This window comes from Vicia villosa, linkage group LG5 (assembly GCF_029867415.1).
Source record: "Vicia villosa cultivar HV-30 ecotype Madison, WI linkage group LG5, Vvil1.0, whole genome shotgun sequence".
Classification (NCBI taxonomy): Eukaryota; Viridiplantae; Streptophyta; class Magnoliopsida; order Fabales; family Fabaceae; genus Vicia; species Vicia villosa.
Genome location: NC_081184.1, coordinates 481157 through 509092, shown reverse-complemented (window position 1 = coordinate 509092; position 27936 = coordinate 481157). Strand labels below are relative to the sequence as shown.

General features: G+C 33.1%; 4 protein-coding genes across 5 annotated transcripts in view; 2 read left to right on the top strand and 2 right to left on the bottom strand.

Moving 5' to 3' along the window:
* The window catches only part of LOC131601067 (chloroplastic group IIA intron splicing facilitator CRS1, chloroplastic-like), a 45340-nt gene extending 31360 nt beyond the window's left edge, over nucleotides 1-13980 (bottom strand). The window contains exons 1-8 of one of the 2 annotated variants that reach the window (XM_058872790.1): nucleotides 13192-13980; nucleotides 12374-12893; nucleotides 12117-12247; nucleotides 11499-11855; nucleotides 11246-11402; nucleotides 10861-11153; nucleotides 10707-10766; nucleotides 10167-10634 (exon numbers count right to left, since the gene is read on the bottom strand). In XM_058872790.1, the coding sequence (XP_058728773.1) occupies nucleotides 10584-10634; nucleotides 10707-10766; nucleotides 10861-11153; nucleotides 11246-11402; nucleotides 11499-11855; nucleotides 12117-12247; nucleotides 12374-12893; nucleotides 13192-13887 (2265 nt within the window). In that variant the 5' untranslated portion in view covers nucleotides 13888-13980 and the 3' untranslated portion in view covers nucleotides 10167-10583. Of the gene's footprint in view, nucleotides 1-10166; nucleotides 10635-10706; nucleotides 10767-10860; nucleotides 11154-11245; nucleotides 11403-11498; nucleotides 11856-12116; nucleotides 12248-12373; nucleotides 12894-13191 lie in introns of those variants that run through there. The other variant, XM_058872789.1, reaches the window with a different exon arrangement.
* LOC131606455 (uncharacterized) lies at nucleotides 3114-4832 on the bottom strand. Its single transcript, XM_058878681.1, has 2 exons — nucleotides 3410-4832; nucleotides 3114-3337 (listed from the first exon to the last, which is right to left on the bottom strand). Exons 1-2 carry the CDS (start codon nucleotides 4830-4832, stop codon nucleotides 3114-3116), a joined length of 1647 nt encoding a protein of 548 aa, XP_058734664.1.
* Nucleotides 13981-15704: 1724 nt separating the features above from the next.
* LOC131601069 (glutamyl-tRNA reductase-binding protein, chloroplastic) lies at nucleotides 15705-18319 on the top strand. The gene is made up of 5 exons (XM_058872792.1): nucleotides 15705-16282; nucleotides 16377-16457; nucleotides 17160-17264; nucleotides 17405-17554; nucleotides 17845-18319. Exons 1-5 carry the CDS (start codon nucleotides 15899-15901, stop codon nucleotides 18073-18075), a joined length of 951 nt encoding a protein of 316 aa, XP_058728775.1. The 5' UTR covers nucleotides 15705-15898; the 3' UTR covers nucleotides 18076-18319.
* A 2149-nt stretch (nucleotides 18320-20468) lies between these two features.
* On the top strand, nucleotides 20469-27223 carry LOC131601066 (uncharacterized). Its single transcript, XM_058872788.1, has 8 exons — nucleotides 20469-20671; nucleotides 20762-20990; nucleotides 22489-22551; nucleotides 22662-22801; nucleotides 23510-23547; nucleotides 23635-23680; nucleotides 24328-24492; nucleotides 26679-27223. The coding sequence occupies exons 1-8, from the start codon at nucleotides 20500-20502 to the stop codon at nucleotides 26852-26854; spliced, it is 1029 nt and encodes a 342-aa protein (XP_058728771.1). The 5' UTR covers nucleotides 20469-20499; the 3' UTR covers nucleotides 26855-27223.
* Nucleotides 27224-27936: the final 713 nt, after the last annotated feature.

Here is a 27936-nt window from a genome sequence, read left to right as displayed (position 1 = left end):
CTAACGTCGAACGGTGTAAAGAAGTTTTACACTGTTGGTGAATCTCATCTGTGATTTGTTAAAATTATTAGAAATATTATCTCGAATAAATTTTTTAGCACTATTATCTCGAATAGATTTAAAATCTATTTTTCTATTTTTCTATTTTATAATTATAATAATTTATTAATTTCATAAATATGCATTTAAACTGATTTATTTAATACATAATTCATGATCAATTTATAGAAAAATTAAAAATATTTATTTACTTAAAATTAAAACCTAATAAACATTTATTCAAAACTTCTCAAACAATAAAAATTCCAATTTCAAAAATTCAAAATTAATGATTTATCTTTTTTTAAATTTCAAAATTTACTATATAAATTATAAATATGAAACTTAAAATTTAAAATCTTCTACAAACTTAAATCATATCCAGTCATAGGCTAGCTGTAAATTAAAATTTAATATTTTATTTCCAAAAAGGTTTGGAACTGCAATTTTTGATACTGGTCAAATATTATAATGGATAAATTTGTAAAGTATTTTGATTTTTGTGATAAGAGAAACCCACTTATAATTGTGACGTGAAGACCAAGAAACAACATTTACTAGTTCACCTTGAAACCTCTCTATCTATATATAAGGTTTTACCCTAACCCTTATTTTCAAATCTCAACACCACAATATGCAAAGGAAAAGAAATTGTGTTCAAGTTTCAGAACTACGAGATGATTTCTATTTACCGGAAGAATGTTGGGAATGTATATTCAAATTCCTTAACGAAGACTTCAAGTCTCTCAGCGTCGTCTCGAAACAGTTCCTCTCTATAACCAACCGTCTCCGATTCTCTCTCACTCTTCTCCTGTGTCCAAAGCTACCTTTCTTCCTTCACCTCTTTCAAAGGTTTACCAACCTCACTTCCATCGACTTCTCACGAGTCTACTGCGACCTCAACAGTCTTCTCCACAAAATCTCTCGTTTTCCATTGAATATTACATCCCTAAATCTCTCCAACCGATCCAACTTTCCTACCAATGGCTTGATAACTTTCTCCCAAAACATTAAAACTTTGACCTCTCTCACTTGTTCCAACAGTCATTTTGACCCTGACTACCACTTGTTCCTCATTGCACATTGTTTTCCATTACTACAAATACTCCACTTAAGTAACATGGATTGTTCCATCTTAATCCACTCGTCCATTAAATTTGAATTTCCCAAATTAGAGATGTTGAAGTTATCCCATACAAGAGTTGATGATGCAGAACTCTATGTAATCGCAAAGGCTTGCCCTCGACTTTTGCAACTCTCACTCAACGATTGTCACGAGGTTACACAGCAAGGAGTAAAGCGTGTGTCAGAAAACTGCAAACAATTAAGAGAGATTCAAATACTTCCTTCAATGCTATTATCAAGGCCATCATTGGAGCAACATAGAGAAGGAACTTTTTTCCAATTACATAAAGTAATTTCTTTTGTTTTTAAATGATACAAATGTATATTCTCTCATTACTCTGCACATTATAATTGCGTAAGTTATTTTCTTCTATATAATAATGTAGGGAATTTGGATGAAATTATCAATAAAGACAAATCTACCCGCATTGTCGTTATGATTCTTGATTTAACAACAAGTGGTTGTTCACCAGTTGTTATGTTTGTTCCCTTCACATTATATAGACATGATTTTCACTCTCAAGTGTTATGTTTGATTTCTAATTATTTTCTTCTGCATGTTATATGTGTGTATGCAATTGCTTCATCGAATTCAGTTTGCTATGTCTTATAGGTTTATGTTTCTCCGCATAATATAGACTTATTAGGTCGGTTATGCCGAGATAATTTCTATATTGTAGAGAGGAAGTCGGTGTAGCTCTGATACCATATAGAACAGTTTCAGAGAATAATTTCTTATGTTTATTCATATTGTAATGCAACATATATATACACAAGAGCCCCTATAATTCCTCTTCTATTAAGGGAATGACAGCATACAATTTACACTGTATAATTGACTTATTTACAGCTTACAAAATATTTGATTGCCTTACTTAACTAACACAGAATTATTTTACGGCTAACATAATATTTTATTGCCTAATTTAGCTAAAACAGAATATTTGACATATTCTAACAATGTGGATAAGTAATTTCTGCACAACAGACTTATTAGGTCGGTTATGCCAAGAAACAGCAACATGAGGTGAGCATGCTATGAATTATTTTCCCCTGTGATAAATGGTTACTTAGTCAAATCTTCATTCAGAATTTGTACATGTTTTTATAATAATACCGACACCAAACGATAACAATAAAACAGAGAGTTGATTTGCATAGTGAATCAAGATAGAAATGTTATATTTATTTCATGATAACTTTACATAATTTTATAAAAATGTTATATTAATTTTAATGATAAAATAAATTTCATTTGTTACTTTAATCAAAAGTAGTTTGTTTATGAACATTATATCATTTGCGCAAGTCCAAAAAAATAAACTACATATCATTTGTGGCAATCATAGAGAAATTTAAGTAACACGTTGCAAGTTTACTATTCTAACATACAAAAGGCTCTTGAGTTCAGGTTGTTAACTTCTCATGTCAATATTGCAAGTTTACGTCTCTAAATTACAAGGTAATTCGCATGTAAGAATTTGCTTATAAAATTCGCATGTTAATTATCGGTTGTTACAGCCCGGTTATTCAAATGGAATCAACAAGTAGTTGTGAGCAAGTGGTGGAATTCGTACTTAATCCATTGGTGAATTGGGCGATTTATCTACTACACAAATGTATGTGTAAAGACCAAACATACATGCTCAATATTTCTATCCAAAGACAACACGTATAGTTTTTTTTTTTTAATAGGCAACGAAATATATTGATAACGGAAACGAAGCATAAGGGGTGCTTCACCCGATACAAAAGAAACACAATCCACTACTCAAAGCAAGAAAGCGGAGAAGTGTGCCACTCGATACAAAAGACAACACGTATAGTGATAACCGTGTAACACCACTCGACAAAAAAGGAGAAAAAAAAGAGCAATTAAACACACCCTATCCAAGTAGTAATAACTAATGTTGGCAAACAAGGCATCCATGATACGAGAAGGCACTCTCCTAATGTTGGCAAATAAGGCATCCATGATACGACAAGACTTTTCTCTCTTTCTTGCTTAAATAACAATTACGTGGAGTTGTTATCTTTCTCAACTGTGGTCTTAATACCACCATTGAAGCAACAAATTTTGAATCCATGTTATCGCAACACCCCAAGTTGATCTCTCTCAGATGTGTGCAATTATCTATCACATGCTTCACTCCTTTCTCTGTGACATAACCACAATAGTGAAGGTTCAGTTGTAAAAGTTGACAACAATATTTTGAGATCGCATAGAGTGCTTCATCATTAACGTCAGTAAATGACAAGTTTAACACCTCTAATTTAGAAACTCCAAAATTTGTTTCAAATGTTTCCACATTTGAACAATGGGCTAAGTTTAGTTGCTTAATCTTAAAGCATCTCCTTAAAACTTGACCAATACCTTCTTCAGAAATGTTGTGACAATCCTTCAAATCTAAGAGCTGCAAGTTAGGGAAAATAGAAGCAAACGTTATAATGCTTTCGTCACTTAACCATGAATTAGAACCCAACACCAGATACTTCAATTGAGGGTATACACCAGAGTCTATACAAGAATTTGTATTATGTATACTCTCTCGTCCAATAGCTTTCATTTTGATCTCGCCAAGTGTAGGACAGTTTCTAACAAGTGCAAACAATGTTGATTGTGTGAGCTTCTTACATTTGCTAAGATTTATAGACACCAAATCACTAAGAAATAATGACAATTCAACAACATGTTCATCATTTAAGAAACTAGCATTTTGAAGATCCAAATGTTGTATATGTTGACACTTGGATAATAAATTAAAGATTCCAACATAGCTATAGCCCGTGCAACGTTGGAGGACAATTCTCCTCAGAGGCAGACCTTCCCTAGCAATATTGGATAGCAACTCATCAGAGATATTAAGAAAAAACAAATCAAGACAAGTCAAACTCTTCAAACGCACCAAAGAGTCAATGAAAGGTGGAGTAATAGTTCTAAATCTGGAAAAGGAGAAAGACCTCAATGAAGGTCTCTCAGAGAGAGCTAACGCCATGCCTGCAATAGTTATTTTAAAACACCAATACAAGTTGGCCTCTTCTAGATGCTTGCAATTCTTAAACAAATGGAAAATCATTTTATCGTTGATATAACTATGATTAGAGAGGTTAACCTTACGAAGTTTGACAAGTGCTAGTGTAAGAGCTTCTAGCTTTTTTAGGTATTTACCACGGCATTTTTCGGGATTACTGAGGTCGAGTTCTTCGAGTAAAGGGAAACAATCGGCAATGAGTAAGAGGTCAGTGGTCTTGATAGAATATAAGTTGGAACAAGTGAGAGAAGTCAAGGTTGTAATATTTTTGGAGAAAATTCTCAATCCATTGGCGGGAATTGTGGGTTTATGGGAGAGATTGAGTGATGTAAGGTTGAGTTGAAAACAAGATATTTGAGAGAGAAACATGTTGAGGTCACCGTGGAAGCAAGTAAGGTTGAGGGATATGAGATTGGTGAATCTTTGAAAAAGGTTAGGGAGGAATGGATAGTAGAGAGTGAGAGAGGATCGGAGACGGTTAGTGATGGAGAGGAACTGTTTTGAGACAGTTGAGAGAAGCTTGAAATTGTCTTCATCATCTTCTTTGAGAAATTTAAAGACCAATTCCCAACACTCATCTGGTAAATAAAGAGATTGTTGTTTTGAAAATTTGAGAGATTTTCTTTTGCTTTTCATATTGATTGGAACAAATTTGTGATCGTTTAGGCTGAGGGGTTAGGTTAGATTTTATAAAAACAAATTGGTTGCAAAGTTTGTTTTAAGCTTACGAAAAAATAGGTTATTTAAACCTTCCATCCCAAATAAAACAAAATAAAATCTCTCTCATAACAAAAATATTTATTGTTGCATTTTTGTTAGATCAATTTACTATCAATTTGTCAAATAAAACAAAGTTAAATCTCTCTCAACACAAATATTTGCTGTATATAATTCGGCTAAGTTAGAGGATTATATACTAAGCTTTATTTCTCAAAAAATAAAAAATAAAAAATATATACTTTATAATTTTTATATAGCCCGCAATGGTTACTAAATTTTGATCTTTCATATAAATGAAATAGAAAAACTATAATAAATAACATTAAAGTATAAAATTTAATTGAAATACAGTGTTGTCCACGGTATAAAGAAGTTTTAATCTGTTAGTAGTGTTGGTGAATCTCAACCGTGATTTTTTCAAATTATTAGATTTTTATTTTAATTTTTATTAAAATAATTCATTTGAATGGTACTGATGATTAATTATTTTGAGAAAAGGAATCATGCACTGACAGTGTAAAATACTTTTACACTGTCAACCAATCACCACCATACATCCAATTAAAATATTTTTTTATTTAAAAAAAACTTTAATGACATGGCACATTCATGACTCCCTATTGGATGACAGTGTAAAATAGTTTTACACTGTTAGTGCACTACCTTTTAACTCAATTATTTTTATATTGACAGTGCATACAAATTAATCTCTAAAGTATATGGTATTTAAAGATTTAATTTTTAAAATATACTAAAATTTATTATTTCTTTACAGTCATTATTATAAATAAAATTGAATTTTTTATTTTTTATTTTTATAAATGAATTTTTATGTTTTTAATAGTTTATAGCTATATATACGCCAGATGATTGAATGATCAAGAAACCAATTTTATTTATAATATCAATTTTAATCTTTAATAACATTTTAATACCCAAAATTAAATTGTTGAATATAATTATAATAAATAACATTAAAGTATATGATACTTATAGGTTTATTTAAAATATATTAAAATCTATTATTTCTTTTCAGTCATTATTATAAATAACATTATATAATATCAAATTTAATCTATAATAAAATTTTAGTCTTGCTATATAATTATAGTAAATAACATTAAAGTATAAGATACTTATAAATTTAATCTTTGAAATATATTAAAATTTATTATTTCTCTTCCATCACTATTAAAATTGATTTTTTTTTTTGTTTTAATATATGTAAGTCTATATTTTTTTTTTTAAACAAACTAAAATGATATATTGAACACTAAAAAACCCTTCCAGCACAAGAAATACAGGAAGAATTACAAATGTAAAGTAACATCAACACCCTGAATTAAAAAACACAACAACGACAACAAAATTGAAAACTATAAGTCACTATCTACTATACATTGCTTAGGATACATCCTCTAACTCTTGTAATCAACAATAAACTATTGGAAATAAGATTTCAACAATAAACTACTGTAGTTTAACCTTTTCACAAATAGAAATCAACGAATGAGTAATATTTTGATAGATTTTTTGATTATGTACTTTTCAAATGATCCACACAACGCCACCCAGATGATGTGTAAGGTGTTACATCCTGCTTTTGACCACTCACTCAATGCCACAAAGTGGTTATGTTGTTCCTGTAAATTACACTATGTAACCGACGAAAATCCTAACCAACCAGACAACATTGGCCGCAGTTTTTCCATAATAATCACACCGAACAAATATATGATCTTTTTTCTCCACCTGTCCACACTCTGCTATACATAATTGTTCCTCATCATTAATAATTTGACGCCTAACCAAACTATCTTTCGTCAAAAGCCTGTTACGAGATAACCGTCAAACAAAAATATTAACTTTTAGCTGAACCACTTTGGACCACCAAACATGAGACTCACTGAATTGTTGAGAAGCCTCCGACTTCGATAAAACATGATAAACACTTTATAATATCAATTTAATCTTTAATAACATTTTAATACCCAAAATTAAATTAATGAGTTTTATATACTTCAAAGTGTCTCTTTGGTAAAAATAACGGTTGACTGATAAGCTACCTGATAGCTTATAGCTTATGACTGATAGCTTATAGCTTATAGCGGATGGTTGAGACTGATAGCTTATAAGCTTATTGAAATGTTTGATAAAATTAGTGGTTCAATTAACTTATAAATATAAAATGACATAAAAATATTTAATATATAATTATTTATTTTAAATTAAAATAAATTATAAGGATTAAAATGGATTTTAATTAAAATAATAAGAATAAAAAAGGATAAAAAATAATAAGTTATAAGACATAAACTTAAATGCTATTTGAAATAGCGTCTAGAAAATAAGATATAAACTAGTAAAATAAGTAATAAGCTCGTGATGAAAAGACCGTTACCAAACGAGTGTAACTTATCATATGAGTTTATAAGACATAAGTTATAAGTTCGAAAACATGTCTTAGCAAACAGAGCCAAAATATATTTTATGAACATCAAGGTTATCTGGATAGACTGGATCACAACTATTTGGTGCATTTGGATTATGAGGAATTCTATCATTTTTTAAGGCGAATTGTGGGTTTACCCGAGAGATTGAGTGATGTAAGGTTAAGTTGAAAACAAGAGATTTGAGAGAGAAACATGTTGAGATCACGTGGAAGCAAGTAAGGTTGAGGGATAATAGATTGGTGAATCTTTGAAATAGATTAGGGAGGAATGGATAGTAGAGAGTGAGAGAGGATCGGAGACGGTTAGTGATAGAGAGGAACTGTTTTGAGACAGTTGAGAGAAGTTTGAAATTGTCTTCACCGTCTTCTTTGAGAAGTTTAAAGACCAATTCCCAACACTCATCTGGTAAATAATGAGATTGTTGTTTTGAAAATTTGAGAGATTTTCTTTTGCTTTATTTTCATATTGATTAGAACAAATTTGTGATGGTTTAGGCTGAGGGGTTAGGTTAGTTTATGAATTTAAAGAAGGTTTTATAAAAACAAATTGGTTGCAAAGTTTGTTTTAAGCTTACGGAAAAATAGGTTATTTAAACCTTCCATACCAAATAAAACAAAATAAAATCTCTCTCATAACACAAATATTTATTGTTGCATTTTAAATGTGCTTTTAAAATCCGGCTAAATTAGAGAGTAAAATGGTTACTATGTTTTATTTTCTCAAATAAATCATAGACTAAGTTTTATATCTCAATAAAAATTAAAAAAAAAATATACTTTATAATTTTTATATAACCCGTCAATGGTGACTAAATTTTGGTCTTTCAAATAACATTAAAGTATAAGATATTTATAAATGAGTTTAAAGTATAAGTATATAATAAATATAATAAACATAACATGTAATAAAATTTCATTTTCATGATTCCTGCATGATAAACTAATATACAATGAACAATTATACAACAATTTCTCTCTTACGTTACTATTTTTCTTCTAATGTGTAAAATATTTCTTTTATACTAAGGTTACTTTTTTCCATTAATTCATTATTATATTTTCCTATTTTGTAATTATAATAATTTATTAATTTCATAAATATGCATTTAAACTGATTTATTGATTACGTAATTCATGATCAATTTATAAGAAAATTAAAAATATTTATTTACTTAAAATTAAAAATTAATAAACATTTATTCAAAACTTCTCAAACAATAAAATTTCAAAATTTCAAAAATTCAAAATTAATGATTATCTTTCTTAAAATTTCAAAATTAAATATATAAATTATAAATATGAAATTTAAAATTTAAAATCTTCTACAAACTTAAACCATATCCAGTCATAGGGTAGCTGTAAATTTAAATCTAATATTTTATTTCCAAAAAAGGTTTGGAACTGCAATTTTTGATACTAGTCAAATATAATGGATAAATTTGTTAAGTATTTTGATTTTTGTGATAAAAGAAAGTCACTTATAATTGTGACGTGAAGACCAAGAAACGTCTCTATCTATATATAAGGTTTTACCCTAACCCTTATTTTCAAATCAACACCACAATATGAAAAGGAAAAGAAATTCTGTTCAAGTTTCAGAACTACGAGATGATTTCTATTTACCGGAAGAATGTTGGGAATGTATATTCAAATTCCTTAACGAAGACTTCAAGTCTCTCAGCGTCGTCTCGAAACAGTTCCTCTCTATCACCAACCGCCTCCGATTCTCTCTCACTCTTGTCCTGTATCCAAATCTACCTTTCTTCCTTCACCTCTTTCAAAGGTTCACCAACCTCACTTCCATCGACTTCTCGCGAGTCTACTGTGACCTCAACAGTCTTCTCCACGAAATCTCTCGTTTTCCATTGAATATTACATCCCTCAATCTCTCCAACCGATCCAACTTTCCTGCCAATGGCTTGATAACCTTCTCCCAAAACATTAAAACTTTGACCTCTCTTACTTGTTCCAACATTAATTTTGACTCTAACTACCACTTGTTCCTCATTGCACATTGTTTTCCATTACTACAAATACTCCACTTAAGTAACATGGAATGTTTGATCTTAATCGGCTCGTCCATTGAATTTGAATTTCCCAAATTAGAGATGTTGAAGTTATCCCATACAGGAGTTGATGATGAACAACTCTATATAATCGCAAAGGCTTGCCCTCGACTTTTGCAACTCTCACTCAACGATTGTCACGAGGTTACACGGCAGGGAGTAAAGCGTGTGTCAGAAAACTGCAAACAATTAAGAGAGATTCAAATACTTCCTTCAAAGGTATTATCAAGGCCATCATTGACAGATATAAGAGAACCGCGATGGAGCAGCATAGAGAATGAACTTTTTTCCAATTACATTGAGAAATTTCCTTTTGCTTTTATATAATGTAAGAAATTTGGATGAAGTTATCAATAAAGACAAATCTACCCGCATTGTCATTATGATTCTTGATTTAACAAGTGGTTGTTCATCAGTTGTTATGTTTGTTCCCTTCCCATAATATAGACATGATTTTCACTCTCAAGTGTTATGTTTGTTTTCTAATTATTTTATTCTGCATGTAATATGTGTATGCAATTGCTTCATCGAATTCAGTTTGCTATGTCTTATAGGTTTATGTTCCTGTTCCATAATTGATTGCATAAATTTGACTGGTTTTTATTGAGTTTTTCATGAGCTTGATTTGCAATTGTAGTTTGAATAAGTAATTTCTGCACAACAGACTTATTAGGTCGATTATGCCGAGAAACAGCAATATGAGGTGAGCATGTTATGAATTATTTTACCCTATGAGTAAATGGTTACTTAGACAAATCTTCATTCAGAATTTGTACAACATGTTTTTACAATAATACCGACACCAAACAATAACAATAAAACAGAGAGATGATTTGCATAGTGAATCAAGATAGAAATCGAATAAGACTTAAGCAATACCAGTACCACCCAACTACTTGAATTAGACAAGTAATTATATACACATTAACTTTCTAAAGAAAAAAGTAATTTCTTTTACATATCCAAGCTTTCAGCATGGCAAACAAGGTGTCCATGATACGAGAAGACTTTGCTCCTATATTGAAATCTTACTGCCAAAATATGTTGTTTTTGCTGAGCCATATTGAATTTTTCGTATGTCTTATCCCGTCGATAAGCGGACAATTTAAGAACAGTTGCAGGTTGAAACAAGTCTTAGACATGCATGCATTAGTTTTCAAATTCTCTCACCTCAATTTCCTTTCCCTGCTTAAGAGTTTCCTAAAGTTGCAAAAAGAATCTCAGCTATACAATAGAACAAATAAAGTTAACTTGAAGCTTATTGGAACTTACCAGTTTCAGCTTCAAATCAGAGATTGTCTTCTCTCTCTGATGAGCAAAAAACTTCAGTGACTGAAAATGCAGTAAGCAAATCAGTCTTGAATGTGGAATGAAAAAAATACAAATAAAGGAGAATGATGAATGCAAAAAAAAAGCCATCTCTTACTCCAATTCTCTGCATTTCAAGAGACCTTTGCAATGCTTTTCTTTTGGTTAGAAGATTTTTCGCGATCTTTTCTTTAGGCCGGCTATAGTTCTTACCGCGGTAAATAATAATAGCATGTCCCTCTTTTAGTTTATCAACCGAAACTAAAATTCCGCCACTCTCTCTTTCTATAAACTGTGCAGTGTAGATGACCCGACTGAGTAGTCTCTGCATCGTTATGACCTTCGCTACTTCCCTGAATTTCCAATGTTGATGCAGCCCTTCCAATACACCGTCGAAGATTCCTCGCCTTCCTGCACTCATTGTTGAGTATAGTTTCTTAGACAGGGCTATACAGACTAACAAATAGAGACGAATAAAAATTCAAGAAGTGAAATTGGTTTACCGAGAACTAGGCAACTTCTCATCTTCAATCCCATCTTTCGGAAACATTCTCTTTCCTCGTCTGTCATTATTTCTAAGTCTATATCTTCTCCAGAAGGTTTCCATGCAGCATTTATCTTCGATAATTCTATTGATGATCTCTCTATTTTCTTGTTAAGCTGCAGAAAACATAAAATTAATTTTAAGAGTGTATCAGAATCTCACAATGAAAAGCTTTATAACAAAGCGAAAAAAATCGATAAACCAAATCTCACAATGAAAGCTTTACGCTGTTGCTCTCTCAATTCCTTCTCCAACCTATATATTTCTGCTTCCAGTGGAACGTTTATGTCAACATCAACTTCTTTTATACTCTCGTGTTTATTTCGGATCTCCATATATTCTGTTAAACTTCCACTTGTACTAGTCTCTTGTGGCAGTTGAAATTCTTCGATAGAAGAAAAGGCTTGAATTGCTTTCAACCGAGCATCTTCTTCGTAAACTTGACAACTTTTAAACTCCAATTCTCTCCTTTTTACCAAATCTGCAACTCTTCTTGGAAGGAAATCTTTTCCCCTGTAGAGTAATATATAAAACTTGTTGCGCAACAATAGAACTCCTCCGGTGAGACGCTGTATTGTAAAACATCAAAGTTATTCATATTGGTTTCCCGATACATAAACCGAAACAAGCTAAAAATCAGTGCAATCAACCTCTCACGACTATTGAACATAAAACATATATACAACATGAAATCCTGACAAATCGCTCGAAATTAATAAAATTGATCTCAAAGCAACATGAAAACTCAAGCTCATATACATAATACAAAACCGACTAAACCTAAACCTGAGAGGTCTAGGATTAAAAAGTAGATTTTCTATGAAACTTGCCTTCAGTTCATTGGCCATTGTTTCATTGTCGGTATTCTGAACTCCGTACTTGATAGCAATTTTCACTATATGACTCTTGTGCCACAACTTTAAGATAGCAGCAGCTAAGCCTTGAAGTCCTTTGTTTCTTCCTTCATAATAAAGATCGAATTGCATTTACTTTTTAGCATCAAGCATGAAACAAGAAAATAAAAATCTATAATATATTTTCAGCCCAATAAGAAACTGAAGAACTTAATCAAGAAGGAGGGTACTACCGAGAACAAAATGAGTTGGTAAAGGGTGCGAAACCCTTCTGAAGTAAGTTAGTTCACCATCAGTTAGTTTTACTCTAGCATGAGGTGGACAGAGCCTAAACGGGGGCTTAAATCCAGGAACCACTTCTGGAAGCAAGTCAGCATCAACAGGAAGCGGCGTGTTCATCCACCAATCAATGAATCGAGGTCCTAAGCCGTCCAATAATCTATCACATTCCCTCTCATACAATGATCTGTTGGTCGGTTGGTAATTCATATCGTGGATGTCAATTGATTGAGAATCCTTATGATCAACATTCCCGCTCAGTATCTCACTTCTAGTTTGGTCGGATTCAACCAGGTAATGGTCAGCTTTGGTGGATGATTTCACCTCGCTCGTTTCATAAGAATTTTTTCTTTGACTAGGAATATAACCGGTATGTATCTTTGGAGAACCCTTAGAGGTTAACTGATAATCGCATCCTCTGTAAACCACAAGAGCATCCTTCTTACTCCATACAACCAAGCCTCCAGTCTTTGTCTATTCAAACATGAAATGAACACTATATAGCCATCACATAACATGGAAGGATAACCCATATAGCACAAAACAGAATAATTTATAGATATTTCATATCTCCGGAGCACCGACACCTCTGAAAAAGTGTGTCGTGTTTCTTTCAAACACTGAAACTTGTAATTACATTTAGTTTATTCATTTTGTCAAATTATACCACTGTGAGCGTGTCAGTGTCGGTGTCTGTGCTTCATCATAGTATTGTATTACAAGATTCAATAAACAAAGAGATCATATAAGAATGGGGAGAAAGAAGCCTAACCTCAACAATTTCTCTAGCTCTATCCATATTTTGACATAAAGGGATATCAAATTTAACCATAGCAAGTTCATTTGTCCTCCAAGTCCTTTTAATTTCCTTCACAACATCTTGTGTGACACCAGCTTTCTTAACCTTGACCCAAATCCTCATTTTTGCAGCCTCACCCCTTAACCTTTGAAGCAGCACCTTATCAAGAGCCAAATCCGCAGAAGTTACAATTTTCTCCTTCTTCACCTTCAAAAAATCAATCTTTTCATCCTTCTCCCATGGCATTCTCCCTTTAGTCACAACCTCCTCATTCTCCATCAAACTCTCCAAACAAGCCCCAAAGTTTTCAACTTTTTTAGAACCCATTTGAGTTTCAGTACTGTGAAGCCTCTCAACTTTGTGGGCAATTTTCTTCAAGGCTTTTTTGCCTTTAACTTGTTTACCAGTTAAGGATTTATCTGAATGGTCGCGTTTTTGGAGGTTGGGATTGGGAAGGTCTTTGGGTTGGAGAAGAAGAGGAGAATTCATCCATGGAGGTGTTGGGGCTTTGAATTTGATGGAAACATCATCGTCGTGAGAATGAGAGTTGTTGTTGGAAATTGAAAGGGAAGTGGGTTTGTGGTGATTAAGGTTGTTTTTGGGGTTTGAGGAAAACGAGGAAGATGAAATATGAACAACCGAATATGATGAATAGTTAAGGAAGAGCATGATGATGTCCTCAAACCCAACTGCAGTGTTCTATTACACCCAGGATGATGAAGCTATCCTAATACTATATTTTACCACCAACCACTATTTTAGAGTTTAACTCAAAAATGACATTTGTAATAAATTGTCACTCAAACTTTCGATAATTCTGTCGTTAAGCTCAAAAAATTGTCACTAAGTTGTCGGAAAGACTAAAAGTGTGGATAAAATTTTTTATGAAGATTATTCTTTAAATAACATATTTTAAAGAGCTAAAAATAAAAATTGAGATACTTAGAAGGACCACAAACATATTTAACTTTTAATTACAAAGTATCGTGTTGAATTAGCTCTTGGGCTAGCTCAATATTCTCGTGAATGCTTCTTCCTTAGATAGACTCAATTTGAAAAGGAACAACCACCTCATCAATGCAAATCTTAAGTCTATTATAATTAACTTATTCAAATATTTATATATTGAATTACACAAGGACATAAGTTTGAATTGTAGTACCTGAGTAAGATTAGTAGCCTTGGGAATCAAGCATATTTCTATTTGATTCACCTCTTTGATGTGATCAGGTGTGTCCCACAAATCCTTAATGTATCTGTAGCAGATGCTATCAGTATCACCAATAAAGGACCAAGACTTTTGGTAGAATTTTGTCAAGAAACCATCTGGGTCAGGTGTCTTCCAAGGGGCGTAAAGAACGAAGAAGTCAAACAAGCAATTTATCGTAAATATGATAAATATTGTAAGGCGCTCTCGAAATGAAATCTACGGTTCCCTCTTATCATATTTATCTCCTGTAAATTAACAATGTTTCAACCATGCAGTCACATATTTGCACAGCCTCAGAATCCCTCTCATTCCGATGTAAATTCGGCGACCACTCATCGCCCTATTTGGCCTTGGGAGTGTCTCATTGTCATGCCTCAAGCACCGATAACCACCCCCCACTATCGTTGGCCTCGAGTGTTACATCATTCATCAATATATGATAGTAGATAGAAATATGCTGCATATGTAAAAAATGGAGGACTTAGTGGATGAAAATGAAGAGTGGAATCGCAGTCTGCTCAAAAACATATTTAATCATGATACGGTTGTAGAAATTACAACCATCCTTCATCCTAGAGATGACCATGGTGATGATGTTTGCTTGTGGGGAGAAACACATAATGGAACTTTTTTAGTGGCTAGCGCGTCTGAAAACATAATTGCAGAATATCCGAAGAATGATACTATTTTAACATGGAAGAACATAATTGCAAAGTTGAGGTAGTTAGTCTCCCTTTCATTCAACCTATTTGTATTTGGAGCACTATTATAATTTGTATTTTATTTTGACTTCATTGCTTACTCCAGATTTATTCATTTATATAATGTCATTTTCATAGTATATCTTTAAAACAAAGTAAAAAAACGACTGTCTAATAAAAATACAGAAATACGTCTCCAGATTTTGTCTGATATGAATACAGAGATGTATTTTTGAATCAACTTATCTTAATATGGGATGTATATAGAGTGGATCCAAAAATGCTTCTCCAAAATAAATTTTGAAAAAAAAAAATGAGGACTCCAATTAAATGTGTTTTGGTGAGATTTAGGGTGAAAGACAAAAATTTGTGTGTAGGTTACTTTTTCTTTAATATTTTTTTCTTAGCCAGGCCTGATCATCCAGTTCACTCCAAGAGACATGCTTGTCCTTGGCTTTATAAAAAAATAAAATCAAAACATTAAAAATCATTTTAAAATAATAACTATAATTATTAGCATTAGTTTTAGACTTGACAACACTCCCGAAAACAGAAGTGCCGTTTACATTTTACTTACGTAGAAACGACACTCTGTTCGCTGTCGCGTGTATCAAACAAATTCTTATCCATTTTCCCTTTCGCTTCAACACTAAACCAGTTAACCAAAATAAAATAAAAACATCCTTCACTTTCATTTCAATTCAATTTCAATTTCAATTCAATTCAATTTCATCATCGAAACCCTAAAATCCCAAATCCAAAAAAAAAAATGCTTCTTCAAACAAGAAACTTCACTGCACCATGCAATTTCACACCAAAAACAAGAAACTTCACCACTACTACTAAAATCTCTACTCAACCTTCAAATTCAATCTCATTTCGCTCAACAAAGTGTTCACTTTCAACCCAATTGGAACTCAAAACCGATAACAAGATTACCAAACCATTTCCAGCTGAAGTATCCAGAACCATTATGGATTTAGCTACGTCTGGCACGTTTTCGACTTTGACTCAACAGGGTTGCCCAATTGGTATTGGGGTTCGATTCGCCGTTGATTCGGAAAATGGAAACCCTTTTTTCTATTTCAATCATAATTCTATTCCCACTGCCAATCACCAGATTGATGATACCCCTTCTTCTCTTCATGTTAAGGTATTTTTCTGTTGAATTGTTTGGAACAAATTGGAGTAGTTGAATTGATGTTTTTTTAATGCATTGTATGTGTTTGTGTTTTTGTTTGTACCAGTTTTTACAGTCGGGATTGCGGACACCTCAGTGTACACTTCAAGGAACACTTACCAAACCGCAGGATCCAGTTTTGATCAAAGTGAGTGGATTCAGATTGATGCCAATTATTTTTAAATTAAGTTCAATGATAGGTAATCAATTAGTATTAGAATAATAGGTACATATGCAAGGTTGTTTTCAAATTGTGATTGTAATGAATCATCGATTTAGTAGCTGAAATTTGATGAACAATTTGATCTCTTAAATTAACATAATATAGAACACATTAGTTTGAACCAATTGGTTAATGAACTTTAGATAAAGTCAAATCGACGTTCGAGCTTTGCCTAGAATGTTCCTTGGGCGAGTTTTGGTCATCTCCCGGCCAAATTGTAGATTACCATAGCTCATTTCCCTAGGAAACCAGAGGGTTAAGCCAAAAATACCGCATTAATTCTTCTTGGACAATTGTAGACTAAATTGACTAACTCAATGTAATTGAGGGTTTTCAACTTTGGAATCATTCTAGAATTTTGTTAATTTTAATTATAGAGAATTTCAAGGGCAAAGTTACTGAATTTTTCATTGAAATTATGAACACATTGTTCGTTATCTTGGCATTATGAAAGAATCAGAAAGGTTGTTGAGAAATGTGGGTGATGTTTGACAAATTTGGTCATGAGGAACTCAAAAACCCCGACCTTGTGATCTCAATTGTAATTGCATACAGAAATTTATAACTTTCTAAATTTGTGTATTCTGTTTATGTTTGTTTAATCAAACCTGTACTGCCACTCTGCAGCGGCTTGTTTCTTTGTGGAAGAAGAGGTTTGGAGAAGAAGTTGGTCAGGATTTTATGTATATTATTGATGTAGATAGGGTGCTGCATTTGGATGACTTCCAGGAGGTTGGGACCCCGACCCTTCACCTTTTCTAAATCGTATTCTAGCCTATACTACTAGTGTACTAGTACTAAGATTTCTTACTTTTTAAGCTTACGCAAGTTGGGTTTTCTTATATAAGTTGGCTATGTCCCTGTTTTTTCAGGACGGTGTGTGGTTCACCTCTTTAGACTACAAAAATGCTCAACCCGACCCCCTTCGAGAATTTGCTGAGAATTTAGTAGCTGAAATTAACACCAATAATATGGAAGACATTACTCGCTTTTGTAATGTCTATGTTGACTTGGATTTCCAGGTACTTTTCATTTCAGTTTTTTTGGATGATCTGAATTTGAGATTTCACAGGCTTGCCCAAGCTAGCCTAGCTTCTGTTTCTTTCATTTCATGCATATTATTAACAACAACAAAACTTTGTCCATTTTTATTTCTTTATTATCCATTGATTTAACTAGTACACCTGATGCATCTGTGTAGCATTTTCTTTATTCATTCATGTCCTGTTGTGAATGCTAAACAAAAGCCAACTTCAAAAAATCATTGGGGATCGATAAGTTAGTTTTCAATGTATTTGATTTCCCATTGTAGGTCTCGGAAGCAAAGATGATATGGGTAGATCGCTTGGGATTGGATATGCGTTTGTTTTCTCCTAACAACGGTTTATTTGAGGTCCGCATCCCTTTCCCTAGAGAAGTCACGGATGAAAAAGGGGCCAAGTCAACATTTAATTGTATGTCACAATTGGCTTGGGAGGTAGAAAGAAACTTCCATCCTCTGGATTTTGAGAAGGTTACACAATTGAAACACATAAAGTCATGATGCCTCGAGTTATAATTTTTTTGCACAACCACTTACCAGTTTCGTCAAATATGCAAGGTGAAGCTTTGTAATTTTTCAAGAATATGACCATTTTTTTATGGTGTTTGTATTACGTGATGATTCATTTGAGGCTTGATGTTGAGATCAATTTGAAGACTTAGCTTGACTAAGTTTTGGAAGGTTTAGTTTTGGCTTTTGTTTAGTCTGTTGCAAGGTTAATGAGAAGATCAATATTTTACAATCACATTAGCTCAAATACATAACAACAGTTATATCTTTCTCAATAATTCAAAATTAAATTTTCCATTAGCACTATTTCTCAATCTACACTACCAAAGACTTATCATGAGAAATTTTTTCACTGTGATGATAGACAAGCTCGTCTCATTAAGTTTCTTTGGTTGATTTTACAATCAGATCAATTTTTGTACCTTCTCAGACGCTACATTTTACACCCTTCAAATTCAGCGTGAGGCTAATCAGATATTTCTATCAAGAACACTTGGCTAAAGCAGAAGGGAAAACAGGCCTTCAAATAAGAGTTTCTAGTCCTACTACAACTCCACAACAAACAATTATGAATCTAGTTTTAAATGGCACACTTGAAAACAAGCTTCTTCCAAATGTACTTGAAATGAAATATTCAATCTCTTCTAGTGGCATAAACATAATGATTTCCAAGATTGTTCTTGTGACGCCTTTATATCCTCGATACAGTGAGAATTTAAAGAAAATGCATAGGAATAAATCAGTTGTTACAAGGGAAATAATTAAAGTTTATCAACCAAGCGGTAAAGAGAAACAAAAATTTAACAATAATAAGCATAATAGGAAGGTTTATTATACATTAATATAATTAATATTCTTTCATCGTATTATATTAGTTTTTTTTCCTATATTAAATATTCAGGTATTATTTTATACAATTTAGATATATATTGTATTTAGAAACACATTATAATATTTATAAGAGATAATATAGTATTTAAAAATGTAAAAATGTATTATGCTTTAAATAATATAATTTTTAATTTTATTTATAATAAATATTATGAAGATTTTATTTAGTTTTTTTTTTAAATAAAAAAATTCGTTTAAGATCGGGTAGTTCGAAGTGTATCTAAGATTGAGTTCGGATAATAATTTTCGAGCTCATATTACACAGGACTATTTTAGCTCAGCCTTAAAAAGCCTAGGGCCCACCAGAACCGGCCAGATTAACATTAGAAAGTCCATTTTGAGAGCTCTAATTTTTATAGGGAATTTCTTACCCCACCCCTTGGGGTTCTTAGGCAACATGTGTGCTTTCAAAAATATTCCTCGGCTTCCGGAGATGTATCTCCGAACGCACCTTTTTTTACTCAACGTCAAAATGTTCTAGAGCTACATTTACGGAAAGACCCCAGATATATTGGTTCCGAAGGTATATCTATGGAAACTTCACTGGAACTGCAACTTAAAAACCTTCCGTAGATACATATACGGAACTTTCACTGTTACATTTTTATATCAGAACAGAATAATAAGGAAAGTGAGTATAATTCAATGTTAAAAATTGATTATATTGCAATGTTAAAAAGTGAGTATATTACACTTCCAAAATTCAAAACAAATCAAAACAAGTGTCGTCGACTAAATCTATTGGTGGTTCCATCTTGGACTTTTCCGCATTCGATTCCTTTTCAATGTTGTTTAATCTTTCGAATTCGTGCATCCTTTCAACAAAACGATCGGACCACGTCTCGACATTTGCGGTAGAATGAGTTGCACATTTCGGTGATGTAGGTGGTATGGGGAATTCCGGTTTCAAGTAAACATGTACAAAATGACTTGCAAGGCATCCAATACACACGATGCCATCATTTGGATTTCTAGGTGGTGTGGTGCGGAGCGGAAAAAAGTTTCTAAAAACGTGTATCGCGTTAAGTCAATGCACACACTATCACATGCACATGCAATAAGATGCCCCATTACTGGGAATCTCATCCATTTTGACATTGGTGCCTGACCGCTCAAGAAAGGAACAAGAGATTCATAAACCGCTTCAAATTTATTTTTCTCTCCATACAACTGCGTGTATGATTCTTTATACGTCTTCAACTCTTGGATAAGTTGATGACGGACAAGCGCACGACTATCCTCTCCCTTACCAAGCAAAGCCAAAAAGGCCCGGTAACCGCAATTACCGTCCCTTTCAACATTGACGATCCACTCGATGTATTTGTACATAAAAACTGGCATCTCGTCGATGAGTGAAATTTTTGGTGAAATCGGGGTCGGAGGCAGTTTGCATATGCGGGCTCCTTACATTAAGTAGCTAAGAGTAAAAGTAAGAAATTAAAGCATAGCTTGATAAAATATTTATTTTAAACAAATTAATAAAAAAAATTGGTCTATAATTTAAATGATCTTAATTTTCAATAAATGAGAAGTGGAATTTCAAATTTGGGTGGTGCAATCAAATATCCTATGAATACAGCGACAGCCACCGCAGCAACACCAAGTTGGTGGTGCTGCTGCACTCATAACCACCATCTCCATCCACATCCTCCACCTCCTCATTTCTTTCCACGCCATAAACAGCCACAGTTCAGAGGTAAACGAGAGAATAACTTAAAAATGCTACTTCAATTATTAATTACACTAAATTTGATTTTATTTTGTTTGTTTTGTTGTTGTCCTATAGGTTTAGGGTTGTTGAACAGAAAGGGAATTGTTGAATCTAGCTGGGGAAGCAGTGCTGTGTCTCGAAGCAATGAATTGAATGTATCCTCATGGGATGATAAACCCTTTGAAATTCTTCCGAATGGTAAAAGGTCTTACTTGGATGAACAAGATGTGGTTGCGTTTATTGATCCTCCTGATAATTTGATTCCTTTGGACCCAGATTCTTATAATCCTGCTGCATATCTATGGTAATGCTCACTCATTTTGTTCTTTCATGGTTTTATATTCATAATCACATTCTATAGGATTGGGTTTTATATTTGTTTGCCATATTCTATTTCGAGTACCAAAACTCGGATGATAGATTAACAATTTTTTAGATTGTGGTGAGTAGAGGTAGCATCACTTTGAAATGATTGAATGTAATCAAATGTGTTGGACACTGGACACACCTTCGGTCTGAAGTGTTGATTAGAATAATAAGTTGGAGTTTATCAAAAAAGTATATGTAAGTTGGTTAGGGTTAGTTGCAAGTTGGTTAAGATCACTGTATAATGTGTATCATTGTAATCAATATTTTTTTTAATTCTATAAGAAGTAGGAACAACGGTTTGGATAAGACAAGTTATTAAGAAAGATTTCAAGATTAATGGTTTGGATAAAAGCATAGTCTTCAATAGAACATTATAGTGCAAGTTGATCCATGTAACCAATCCCACTTAGTGGGATAAGACTTGGTTGTTGTTGCTGTATAAGTTTCAAATAGTCAATCTTGGTCTCAAGTTATTTTCTATTTGTTGGGTTTCGCCATGCTTCACAATGGTGTCTTCTTCAATCTGAAATCTCAATGGTATATAGGCCAAATAGAAATGATTGAATGTAACCAATGTATTTTCGTGTTGGACATCAGACTTACCTTTAAACAGAAGAGTCGGTGATATGTAGGCCATAACAATACACAAAGAAACTGTTAGGAGTTAGAATAGAGGAGAATTGGTTACTGAATTATTTTGTTCGTTAATTTGTTAGTGATATTATGTATAAATAGGAACATAAAATAGGTAGATGTCATCATTGAATTTTGTAAACATTGCAAATAGAGTACACTGACTCTACTTTGAAGGGGAATCTCTTGTAGGAGAGATTCTCTCCTATTTTTATTTTTTTTCCTATTTTCTTAATAAAATTGTTATCTCTTTTCAAGTCAATTCTCAGTTTCCTAACAGAGACACTAGTTTTGTTCCGCTATACCGACGACTTTAAAAGGTGGTTTCGAGTGTGGCTTTCATTTGTCATTATGTGATTGTCTGCTAATGTAAAATCAATATTTTTTTGTTTTCACATCTAAAGTTGATCACCTAGTGTATCTCTGAGAGCAAGCAATGATTGTTTGGATTGATGAAAGTGTTGAGAGCTCCTCCCTTGGTGGTTAGTCGGAGAAATAAGAATGGGAGGTGTATATCTGCAATGGATATCAAAGGAACACTTCTTTATGTTCAGTTTTACCACCCACTATATAGTGTATTCGTATATTCTTCAATAGTGATTATGTAATACTAGTTTTCTAATGTAAAGAAGACATTTATTTGTATATCTCTACTTGTCTACTCTACATACCATGAGATGCGAGAGTTAATTTTAACTAGGTTCTTGAAAAGTTTAGTCATGTTTCAATTTTTTCAATGAAAGTTCTTAAATCTGAAGAAACTGATCTTTCTCACACTTACTTTTAATCCATATGCTCAGGAAAAAAATTGAAGATATTCCGGAGGAAAGGCGTCATCGACTACTGCCACTAATAGAACCTAGGTCTTGTCCTCGCTCCTTTTTTTATATGCTTATAATGTTCTAAACCGTAGTTGGTATTTTGTGAGGATCTTATTGAACTGTGGGTGTATGGACATGAGAGATTTGTGCAGACTTATATCAAAAGCTTGGCAGATAGCTGGTACACGATATGAGGATCCCAAGTTAGTACGAAAAAGCGAATCTACATTATTGATCAACTCAAACAAAGATGATGTGATGCTTGAATATTATAAATGCCGAACAAGTGGAGGCAAGTGAAGTGATTAATTACTTTTGTTGGTGTATGTCACAGTTAAGTTCAATACAATAAATGAGAGTCTGCTTGAATTCACTTATTTGAGCTAATCTATTGACAAAAACACTTGTGAGATTACTTGGTAGAACTTATGAAAATAGTATATGACACGTCCATAAGTTGTTTTTATAGCTTATTTTCACCAATTCTCTAAGATAGCTTAAGAAAACATCTTATATGAAAACAACTCTTACTCGACTTTTATTTTATCTTTTGTTATAGAAATAGCTTATACATAAGCACTTATATGATAAGCATTTATGCTTTGTTGAATTAAGATGCTAATCCAAACAAGGCCTGGATGCATTCCTTCCTAATACTCCTTTGTATTCTAATGTCAGATGGGGTGTATTGAATGGAGGGTGAATACGAAATGGCTTCCTTGTATTGCTCACCAGCCACTATACCTTAGTTTTTTCTTTCTTCTACTTAACTTTCCAAAAAATAATACTCTTTAAATTGAATTAGTAAATGTTTCTTTCTGTGCAACTTCAACCTACTGTCTTTGATAGTTTTCTCTTCCTACATTATGTTGGTGTTGCACCTCAACGTGTATTTTGTCTTCAACTTAATTTTTGTGATTCTGTGTATATTTGCATTTAGTTTTTAGCATGTCTCGATCTTCAAAAACCTGAATTATCAATTTTGAATTTTTTGAAACAGGACCATTGCCCATTTCCTGGATTAATTCCTTCAAAAAGGTAAACTTTCAGTTTTCTACTGTTTTGTTTTAATCTCTTGTACAATAAATTTGAAGACTTCGGTTGATTGTTTTGCTACTTTTTAAGGTTATATTTTCTTGCAAAGATGGGAAAACGTATGGACGGCTCATTGGTGAGTTTCTTAATTTTTGGTAAAGAAATCACAAAAGTAATGTAGTTTATTGACTTGAATACTACCATATATCTTTCCAAATTCATGCTATAGTGTAGTTAATAGATGGTTGCTCAGTTATTTATATGGTGCTTCACTGTTCATATTTATTCAAAATGTTGTAGAAATAGTTATTATATGCAATACATGCATACATGCACACGTGCGTGCGCATAGAAAGACTTCTTACTTTCTTATATGCACAAGTTTTGAAATTGTTCCATCCCTTTTTTTTAAGGGGTGATAAAAAGTTTTATATATTTTTTGATTGTCCAAAAGTAACAGTCAAATAATGCATATTCGGTTTTGCCTTACCTGTTTATTGTTTGCTCATTAGTTATTTAAATCACGGTTTCTCAATCTTAATGCTTCAATTATCAATTTAGAACTGTAGAAGTTTATTGACCAGGTTATAAACGCATGCTGGTTTTCCTCAATACATCGATGTAATTATGGATTAGTTAATGTTCATTGAAGAGTTCAACTCTCCTGCTTGGTTTTTTATTGTTCTCCTATTAGTACTGCATTGCATTGCGGTTTTTGTTTTCTCAAGCTTAATTTAATTGTTCTAACTATAAAAATATTTCGTGAACTTCACAACCACACAGGGGGATCAGTTTTGACTTCATTTGCTGATTCTTTCGCTCCTCTGTATTTTACAATGACTCGAATTAAGGAAGTGTTGTCAACTGAAGAGCCTTGTGATTTATCATATGAATTTGGGGATGGATTGTATGATATCAAAGAACTTCCAACAGGATTTCCTAAACCAGGTAGGGGTTATTTTCCTTCTTTCATTCAGGGTTAGTCTTATTACTTACTGCTGTAAGTTTATATTCGACATTGTTAAGTTTTTAGGCGTATTATTTAGGGGGTAATTCAATGTTTTAAAATATGCACCATAGACCCGGGAGACTTATCGTTACATGCCATAGTTTAATTGGCTCAAAAAAGTACTAAAATGTAGTACAAATAAATCAAAGTTGTCAAGATCGGGATCTTGCATAAGATCAAGAGAGGATAGTAAGATTGTGAAACATAAGATCTTTACTAAGATCGGAAGATCCTACCCAATTTTTGTTGTAAGATTGAGAGGGGATGGCAAGATCGTAAAACATAAGATCGTAAGAAAAATCGCAAGATATTACTAAAACAAAAAGCAATACTATATATTTAAAGTTTCTTTTGCATGATATTTTGGTAGGCAAGTGTATTTGAGGGAAAATGACCTCTATCAAACCATCTGTTGCGCCTTGGCATCTTGTCATCCTTCTGCGCTTGTAATGATGGTGGCCGGAAAGCGGCCGATCTTGGCCATATACTCAAGGGTTTTACAATTTTTTTTTTCACAATTTGGCTACAACAAACGATTCTACTTAAGACCGGGATCGTTTGGGGTGAGTGAGATCGCAAAATTGTAAGATTAAGATTTTTTTTTTTTGGTTTATCACCACCGGTTTAGTCCGGTTCGGGGGTCAGTTCTGGCATCAAGTGGTTCCAGCCCCCTCCCGATCGGAGTTGCGGGGGATCGAACCGTGGTTCTCCCTACCAAGTTCAGCGTCAATCACCACTGAAACAACTAACGATTGGTTGTAAGATTAAGATTTAGATCGAGATCTTGACAATCTTGAAATAAATTATTAATGTAAAGAAATAAAAACCCTTTAAAAGAACCAGTTCAACCAAACTGTAATGAACCGTGAACCGTGATCAAACCAACCGGTGAACAAGCCGATTCCCGGTTAAACCAGTTGGTTTAGTCTGGTTCTTAAATATTGGGGTAATTACACTAATCTTCATTGAAGATCTGGGCAGGCTTATTTCTATGACATCTTATTATAGTGTGACCTTGGTTCTGACTTCTGTCAATAATTCTTGACTTGATACTTTTCTCATTATTATTTCTCGTATATATAAAGGTTACAGTATATCGGTAATTACACTAAATAAATACATTTAAACTAATTCCTATTCACATCCCCCCTCAAATTGATGCTGCTTGTCAATGAGCATCAATTTGCTAACAAGAAACTGATGACGTGGACGCGGAACAGCCTTGGTAAGAATATCTGCAATCTGCAACTGAGTACTGACATGAGGAAGTGATATTATTCTGTCATCATAAGCGTCACGGATTGAGTGACAATCAACTTCAATATGTTTGGTGCGTTCATGAAAAACAGGATTCGCAACAATTTGGATGGCACTTGTATTGTCAGCATAAAGTGAAGTTGGCTCTCTTTGAGGAAATCCAAGTTCAGCTAAAAGACCACGAAGCCAAATTATTTCAGAACAAGCAGCAGACATGGCACGATACTCAGATTCAGTAGAAGATTTAGAGACTCTCGCTTGTTTCTTACTTTTCCATGAGATCAATGAAGAGCCAAGAAACATGCACCAACCAGTGACAGATCGTCGAGTATCAGGGCACCCTGCCCAATCGGCATCACTATAAGCACTCAATTTAAGAGGAACGCCAGTGGGAAAGAATAAACCACGATGAGAGCTTCCCTTCAAGTAACGAATTATACGTCGAACTGCTGCCAGGTGTAGGTGGCGAGGAGAATGCATGAATTGACTTACTTGTTGAACAGCAAATGATATGTCAATAATTCTTGACTTGATACTTTTCTCATTATTATTTCTCGTATATATAAAGGTTACAGTATATCGGTAATTACACTAAATAAATACATTTAAACTAATTCCTATTCACAACTTCTTCATCAGGTTCCTGGGAGCTAGTGATGTATAAATATTAAAAAAATTATGTTGATTATTAGATGTTAAAATTTAACCCTTATAGGTTCAAGTTCTGTGATAAATATCTGTTGTGACATTGTTCTTATTGTAGTTCTGTTCTAGTTATACTATATCACTTCATCTTCATAGGTTTATCATGTAGTAATACATATACTTTCTTCCAATTATATCTAATATTTAATTATATTTTTGGCAGTTAAACATCCTTATCCTTTCAACGATCAAATTGTTATATACGTTCGCTGTCTTGGACCGGGTGTTTCCGTAGGGCAAGCATGGCAAGAGGGAAACAAGTTAGACCAAATACCACAAAAATTATGTGGCGAGATTTTAATGGTGAAAGATTACACATCATTACAAAAAAGCCAGTGAAGAAACTTTTCCCTTAAAAAGTTTTGCACATACCAACCAATGCGTCTGTTAATCGTTGCCGTGAGTTTTCTGTTTCGCTTCAGGTTCAGGCCAACTTGGTATCGAGCTAGTTGAGCGAATAGCGCAATCGAATGTAATGTTACATGTTAAGCTGTAAGATAAGGTAATTTGCATCACAATCATTTATTAATGTAGCATGTTCCACAGTTGATTAAAGCCAATAGCTGAAATTAACTGGTATAAGATTATGACAAATCTGAGTTGATAGATTGTATAAACAAAAAACCTCATGAGACAAATGTGATGCACATGAGTATGTAGTCTGGAAAACAGACATACAGTATATAAGGTGAGATGTCAATTTTCCAAGTTGTCTGTTTTTTTTATTTTTGTTGAGGTTAGATTTGTCGGTGGATAGGTCATGTATTTCAGGCATAACAGAATACATGGAAGGAGAGGACAAAGTATTTGGCAGTAAGGGCCTAGTTTTATGACAACCTTTAAGGAAGGGTCCAAAAGATTGCATGGTTATAGTAATCTTTGGCCACTAATGTCCAAAAATTGTTTGGTATGGTTGACTGTTGCACTGAATCCTAATCATAATCAGACAAGTTCCTTAAAACACGTTCTTTGCAGGTTTTAAGCTTTCTCAAACCCTCTTTTGGTATTATTATACTACATACATTGCCGTCTTAAATTTTTAGAGATCCGTAGGTTAACCACAGATTAACTGGGACGACGAAATAAACAGGGATCTTATTTAATCATGGTTTAATTGTGTGACCGATCTTTTAAATTATATATTATAGTCTATCTTGCACATTTTTAAAGACTATTCTTGCTTGATTCAAGTATGGTAGGTAGCAATACAATATCTGTTTGAAAATAACACAGGCTGTTTGAGATAAGATTGTTGTTCACGTGAAAAAGGTGAAGAAGATATTGAATAGCAGAAAAAGAAAGTTAGAATGATTAATGAACAAGTTGTTGAATGTCTTTTCAATATTCATTTTAGATTAGTTACCTACGGCATATAGATGGCATACAAGAAATGCTTTGAACCAGAAGAAGCAAAGTACATT

What these genes read in the sequence shown, in the direction of transcription:
- LOC131601069 (XM_058872792.1), top strand. Translation starts at nt 15,899, where the DNA reads ATGCTTCTTCAAACAAGAAACTTCACTGCACCATGCAATTTCACACCA. An exon ending in CTTCTTCTCTTCATGTTAAG is followed by an intron (nt 16,283 to 16,376) that starts GTATTTTTCTGT and finishes TGTTTGTACCAG; the next exon opens with TTTTTACAGTCGGGATTGCG. An exon ending in ATGTTGACTTGGATTTCCAG is followed by an intron (nt 17,555 to 17,844) that starts GTACTTTTCATT and finishes TTCCCATTGTAG; the next exon opens with GTCTCGGAAGCAAAGATGAT.
- LOC131601066 (XM_058872788.1), top strand. Translation starts at nt 20,500, where the DNA reads ATGAGAAGTGGAATTTCAAATTTGGGTGGTGCAATCAAATATCCTATG. An exon ending in AATCCTGCTGCATATCTATG is followed by an intron (nt 20,991 to 22,488) that starts GTAATGCTCACT and finishes CCATATGCTCAG; the next exon opens with GAAAAAAATTGAAGATATTC. An exon ending in CTGCCACTAATAGAACCTAG is followed by an intron (nt 22,552 to 22,661) that starts GTCTTGTCCTCG and finishes AGATTTGTGCAG; the next exon opens with ACTTATATCAAAAGCTTGGC.
- LOC131606455 (XM_058878681.1), bottom strand. Translation starts at nt 4,832, where the DNA reads ATGAAAAGCAAAAGAAAATCTCTCAAATTTTCAAAACAACAATCTCTT. An exon ending in GTTAAACTTGTCATTTACTG is followed by an intron (nt 3,338 to 3,409) that starts ACGTTAATGATG and finishes ACCTTCACTATT; the next exon opens with GTGGTTATGTCACAGAGAAA.